Below are 6,487 nucleotides of genomic sequence, written 5' to 3' on the forward strand. Positions count from 1 at the left end.
CAGGACAGAGCGAGGCGGAGAGAGAGAAAGTCACAGTCACCGACAGGAACACCAGCTGTGTGTACCTGCTGGTGTTCTGAGTGAAGTTGTAGAGTACGTGAGTGTACATGTGTACGTGTGTGGTGTGTGTGTGTGTGTGTGTTGCTGTGTCCTGCTCGGATAAGTACCTCCTTTACCTCGTCGACAGTGGGCATGAGGTCACTCGTTATCTTCCTTGCTTTTCCATTTATGGTTAGAACTGCACAGACTGCATGTCTCTGTTTGTTCATCATATACCTTCTTGCATCACCTCGGGGCAAAAGAACACTGCAGCCACTCCAGACAGGCTGAGCTTATCGCAAACGGAAAGACACACATGTTACAGCTGACAGCATCTGTTGAGTCAATTTGGTGTGTAGGGGAATGAGGCCACAGTAAAGTTGCTGGTGCTCATTAAATAATTGCAAGGCTTATCATTAACCAGACACAAAATGAAATCACTGATATTTTAGATGTTTGTGATGAATGTTCCTTCGCTGACCAATCAAAGTTACTTAAACTCTCCAACTTGAGCAACGTTTAAGAGGCTGATCAATTTGAACAAACCAACTTATCACAGACAAAAACAAGGCAGCTTCTCGCATTCTTTTTTTTCTTGACCAGTTGAAAAATGCAAACAAATAAAGAGACATGAAACAGATGTAAACACAATGCATCCTCACAATGTCAATTTGAATCTCACCTCACACTTATTCTAAGTCAATGTGTCAATACAGGAACTGAACGATGAAGTAATTGTGATTATGAGTTCCTGCTGGGTCCTGTGGTATCTGAGTCACTGATGCTACGTCAGGAATGCAGTGGTGGGAGAGCACAAAAATATGGAGAGGCATGCTGCCTCTACTCTAAAATGTCTCCTGGCAGACAAACACAAGACTTGGCTGAACACCATGCCTCCCTAGTGTATATGGCTGCAGTTTTCTGCAGTGTCTTCTGGCCTGGTCTGTCTCCCACTGTGGAAATTACAACACTGTCGATGAATAATAGATCATAAAAGAATTCATATTGTTTAAGAGATGAGGCTGAATAAACATGTCATTATTAAATGGCTCTCTATGACAGGAACCAAACAACAAAAGCAGTATTTCAGTAGCTTGGCTGAAAAAAAAACATGTCAAAAGGTTCAACAAACGTGTCGAGATGCCAAAAAAACTAACACATCTCATCAGGATTAGGATCACTCTTCCATCAGCAATAACGACAGGGACGTCCCTTTTATCTCAGCCTTTTGTTCATCGCCTTGATAAAGTAACTTCAATTACGAAGTCTACACTGCCAACGTGTCTTAAGTGCAGGATCAAAAAAAAAAAGGAGTGTTATGCAAGCAGCAGCGTACTATAGGAGATTAGGAGATGTTGGAACACAGCGGAGATGCCATCATGAAACATTCATAAAAGCTTTTGACAGCAGCTGCAGATATTTACGGGATGTTTTCCCGTTATCACAGCTATTTCTGGACTGCATTCCCTTACATTATGAGCACAGATCGATGGGGGAAACCGGTATACTAGCCATTAAACCAAAAACTCACCCCGAGGTCAGCTGAATTCCGCTTAATTAATATGAGCAGGTGTGTTGGAAGTCACTTTGGCTTTGTGCAACAGGCGAGCCAGATGAGGGCGCAGTGGACTCCTCACACTCTCAGGCACGGGAGATGAGCTCGAGCCAGAGCAGCGTGTGGATGCGACATGACTTCCGATTGGTTAAAGTTTTGCGGTGATTGTGTCAAATTGGCCCCCATTGGACAGCTGTAAATAGGCGGTGCTGTGCATGGCATTTCATTAGTGATATAGCCCACAGCTGGTGGCTGCAGATTCGCCACACGGAGTGGAAGGGCTGTGAAAGTGACGAAGGCTTGATGTAGGGGGTGTTCAAGAAGGCTCGAGAAGTGTTTTATTGTTTTTAATGAGTGGCACACCAAAGATTTACAAAACACAGCCAAAATGCTCTGCCACGTTACCCGTCCGGATTCGGTGGTGATGGAAGTGGAAGTTGATGCGAAGGCGAACGGTGAAGACTGTCTGAATAAGGTAGGCTGTGGTGGAATACACATCTCATTTTGTTATTGTGATAGCTTTTTAAAACGCAGTGTCTGTCTGGTGCTCTGGTTGATTTACGAAACTTTAGATTTTCTATTTTGTTAAACTTCAGGTCGATCGCTTAGGCCTATTTATGACTCCAGTATTCTGTTAAATAAAATTGATGAATTGAACCTAGTTTCTGCACGACGAGGAGAACTTAAACAAGATTAATGTAAACTATATATGTAAACAACTATCGAAAGGCTACATCTGCTTTGTTGCAAATTAGGGACAGCGGAAACAAAATGTTCTGCTGCTCGCAACGTGCAGATTTTTTTTTGTTCTAACAATGAAACCTTTAAATGTCAATTTATAGTAAAAACGACTTGATATAGGAAAGTTTTGATAGGCTGCATTGTGGTAAACCTCCGGCAGTGGCCTCTACCTGTATGCCAGTCAGAGGCAGATGGCTTTAAGGTTACTCGAGTTCATCCTTCAACTCAAACTGAAACCTTCTAGTTGCTTTCACATCTTCTCCCTCCAAAGTTGATATGAACAGTATAGCTTGCAAACTATTCCTCTTGTCAGTAGCCTCAAGGAGTTTTCCGCTAATAAAATGTAAAGCTACTTAAAATGCAAGGCGTATCTCCAACTTTCCTTGGGCATGAATGATATCCCTGCAGACGTTCAACCGTGGCCGCTGAGGGGGCGTGGGATTGTGGGTTTGAAGAGCCCCTTCTACTCCGGGAGAGCCTTCAACTTTACTTAACCCTCTTGTGAATTCTAGAATGTTGATGGGGTTTTTATCTATGCGAGAGAAGCACCGGGGTAGCAGGAATCCTTATTTACGAAGTGATTTATATTAAAAAAACAAAAATTGCCTCTTTTTTCTAGCCGCTTAAATTTCACGAAACCTTTGAAATTGTATTGATTGCTACCCTCCCCTAAGACCAAAACCAGTATGAATTGTCTTGTTCAAGGACATTTTAATCTGCTGTCATGCAAAAAAACTCAAGATGTTATGTGACCTATCTAGTAATTTTACTATCCTGTTGTGGAAAAACACCTATAGTAATGCTTCATCTGTCCAAATGATGTCCCCTAATACTCTTTGCCACACAGTTTTAGATCTTTTTTTATTATTTATTTACAATTGTTGCCAAATTTCCTCCATCTCTTTCCAGGTTTGCAGAAAGTTAGGCATAATTGAAGTGGACTACTTCGGGCTGCAGTTCACAGGCAGCAAAGGAGAGAACCTGTGGCTGAATCTGAGGAACCGCATCTGCCAGCAGATGGATAATGTGACGCCCTGCCGACTGAGACTACGGGTCAAGTTCTTTGTGGAGCCCCATCTAATTCTGCAGGAACAGACAAGGTATGTTTACCAACTCGCATGCTTGACATTGTGTCCAAACTTGCCACATGAAACTCGTCCCATTGTTTATAGGCATATGAATAGATAATGAACCACTTCTCTTCCAGGTAACTACACATAAGCTTGTCATCTTCTCTGAAAATTGAAACCGGGTGTTTTGTTTTTTCTTTCTTTCATGAGCACATGCTGGAAAAAAACTAAGTCGTCGTCATCATTAGTGAATTCAGTTTAGAACACAGTAGAATGCCCTGTAGTAACCTCTTCCTCAAACTCTCCCGGGGTTACTATAGGTCATTTTGGTAGAGCTCTAGGCAGGAAATGTGATCCCGCAACTCTGGGGGCGTGTGTTGCTTTGCTCCAGCCCCCAGGGACCCTCTGTGCAACAGCCAGGACCTCTGTCATAGCCCCCATTCAACTCAAAATATCTTTCTGTTGTGTTTTTTGGCTTCAATTGTTTGTGGCCGTTTTTATCTGAACAAAAGCCTCCATTTGGGGTTTTGCAGATGCTGTTGAAACTGACAAGCCAGTGTAGGGTGTTAATTTATTTTTACAGCAATATGTCATGAGTCACTTTTTGGAGCTGTGTATTTTATTTTTTTAATTTTTTTGGGTATCAGGATGTAAATTGAATGTGCCCTTTAGGAAATTTCACATTTCATTTTATCTGAAATAGCCTCCAAAAAACTGCTATAGACCCAATCACAATGTTTGTTTACAAGAACTTCCAGGTAGAGAACTGTCCTGTACATAAAATTTAACAAAGCTGAGCAAATCTGGATATACTCTTACAACATTCATCTAAAATGCATGTTTGATGCCTTCATGTCAACACTTCTGCTAACATTATGTCTGAGACCTGATGTACCTGTTGGGCCACTGACTATTAAGTAAATGACACCACACAAACTAGCAGTTTGACTGCTAGTGAGATGTCTGTACATAAAATAAGCAAAACATAAACATCAGGCCGGACCACTGCGTTACATTTTGCCCATTTCACATACCTCCACAATTCAAGTCAACTGCCATGAGCTATTGAGATTGCATAGCATACACGTATAGCAAAGATAAGAACACTTTCTATCACAGCTCTGTAGAACTTTAGCGTTCACTTCCTTGGACACACCAAATGTTTTGAGCTGGCACAGGCAAAAAGAGTCTTTGGTGGGCTTTCTTAATGATGCAGATCAAGATGTTAACCAATTATAGAGAGATTGTTGTTTTCTGAGGAACTTGACTCATAACTTTTAAAAAGTCTAGAACCTGACTTGTTGTTCCCGAGGCCTGGTTTTGTTTAGTTATCAATAGCAATTGTATTCGCAGCCCTCTGAACCTATCCAAAAAACTTGTTTTACGCAGTGTCTTGTGTGATACCGTGGATGTTATATTCACTTCATGTGGTGCCACAAGTGTTTTAATACTGCAGGGTTGGAACCCTGTCTGTGAGTGGAAATTTGTTTGGTGTCATTTTAAGTTCTGGCATGCTTCTTGCTCTCTAGCCAGTAGAACTATTCATTAAACTGATCTGTATCTGCCTTGGCCAGGATTTGCCCGGCATTCCAGTAAGCTCTCAGTTCAGCTGTTTCTCACTCCCCCTTTCCTCCCTTAAATATAAAGATATTGACTTTGTTCTTCTTCCATATTTTTATTGCAGTCGGATATAAACTGTCCCCGCTCCCACATTGTCTCTTCTGTCCATCTCGCTCACCTTCCACCCCCCTACCTCCACTGCCATGCTACATTTAGTAACCTTTGATGGAAGGGGGGGGGAAGACACTTGGCAGCCTGCGCTCTGACCTCCACTAGATTAGCAGGAGTTATCAACAGATGGCTGGTGCTGGGTTGTTTAAAAAAATAAAAGAAGTGAGATAAAGAAGTAAGATGGCAGGATAGGGTGTGTAAGGTTGCTGCTAATAAATACACATGGCACACACCAACATGCTGTGTTTAGTTTTAGAACAGCCTTACTGCTGTCCATTTGCTCATATGTGATGAGGAAGCACTTAAATGGTAATGGTGTTGGAGGTGAGGGCAAGATGTTGACAGTACACAGTGAGATCTTTGGGGACCAACACAGGTATGGGAAACTGCTATACTTTTAAGAGTCATGAAAATGTTACATGGCATTTGTGTGAATTATTTCTTAAACTTTTAATTTAAAACTTCTAACTTGACTTGTTGGGAATAGGTTTATAATTTGGGGCTTTGAGGACAAGGTAGAAGCCCATTTCACTAATTTCTTCAGCCGTCACCTTTGACCTACTTTAGGCTACCATTGCCTCAACTCAACTTGTTCTGCATGCAGGCATGCTCTGAGCCGAGCAGCAAGCAGGCACACGTCATCATGGCAAGTACCTTGATTGCACATTTGTGTTACTCACACACATATAGAAATATGGCCAAATTCTTGTCTAAAAACATTTAAGCATGCCAGACGTTTGGTGTATTTATCTTAAGACAAAAAAGACTTGTCAGTTTACTTTCTAAAATTAATCATGGCAGTTAAGAAGGTAATTTGTGCCCCTAAACACATTCTTTATAACCACACGTTTCATTATTTTCACAAATGGATGTGAGCTGAAATAAAAGCTCTCAGCAGTGCAAGACAAAGCAAAAGGGACTGTATGTTACCACAGCTATCAGTCGAGCTGAGGGGTGGGCCTCTTTTTCTACTCATCTTATAGGCCTTATTACATAAGCTTTAGAGAGCTGCTTATATAAGCTGCTGTGTACTCTCCTGCCACGTAAACCCTAGTAGGTCACAGGCGTGTTCTTGCTTAAATGCAGTTGAGTATTTGAGTAATTTGTGTTAATCTATTGTCCTTTTTACATATTCAAACCAATTTTCTTACAATCAGTTATACTTATATAAGCTATAAGTAGTGTTCTACTGTGCAAAACCAAAGTGCAGGCCGCATCGGAGTTGCAAGGCTTACGTTCAGCTTGATTCTGTGGGAGCCGTATCCCTTGCTTCTAAAAGCAATGAGATTTAAGAAAAAATTCAAGATTCCCGACTCTCCCATCACTCCCGGGCTAGTTGTCTTCTCTTTTT

General features: G+C 41.5%; 1 protein-coding gene across 1 annotated transcript in view; it reads left to right on the forward strand.

Moving 5' to 3' along the window:
- The first annotated feature begins 1,808 nt into the window (after positions 1 to 1,808).
- The window catches only part of mylipa (myosin regulatory light chain interacting protein a), a 15,803-nt gene continuing 11,124 nt past the window's right edge, over positions 1,809 to 6,487 (forward strand). Inside the window, exons 1-2 of the mRNA XM_032535747.1 lie at positions 1,809 to 2,069; positions 3,245 to 3,435. Of these exons, the coding sequence (XP_032391638.1) occupies positions 1,983 to 2,069; positions 3,245 to 3,435 (278 nt within the window). The 5' untranslated portion in view covers positions 1,809 to 1,982. The remainder of the gene's footprint in view (positions 2,070 to 3,244; positions 3,436 to 6,487) is intronic.

The sequence above is a fragment of the Etheostoma spectabile genome, chromosome 14 (assembly GCF_008692095.1).
Source record: "Etheostoma spectabile isolate EspeVRDwgs_2016 chromosome 14, UIUC_Espe_1.0, whole genome shotgun sequence".
Taxonomy (NCBI): Eukaryota; Metazoa; Chordata; class Actinopteri; order Perciformes; family Percidae; genus Etheostoma; species Etheostoma spectabile.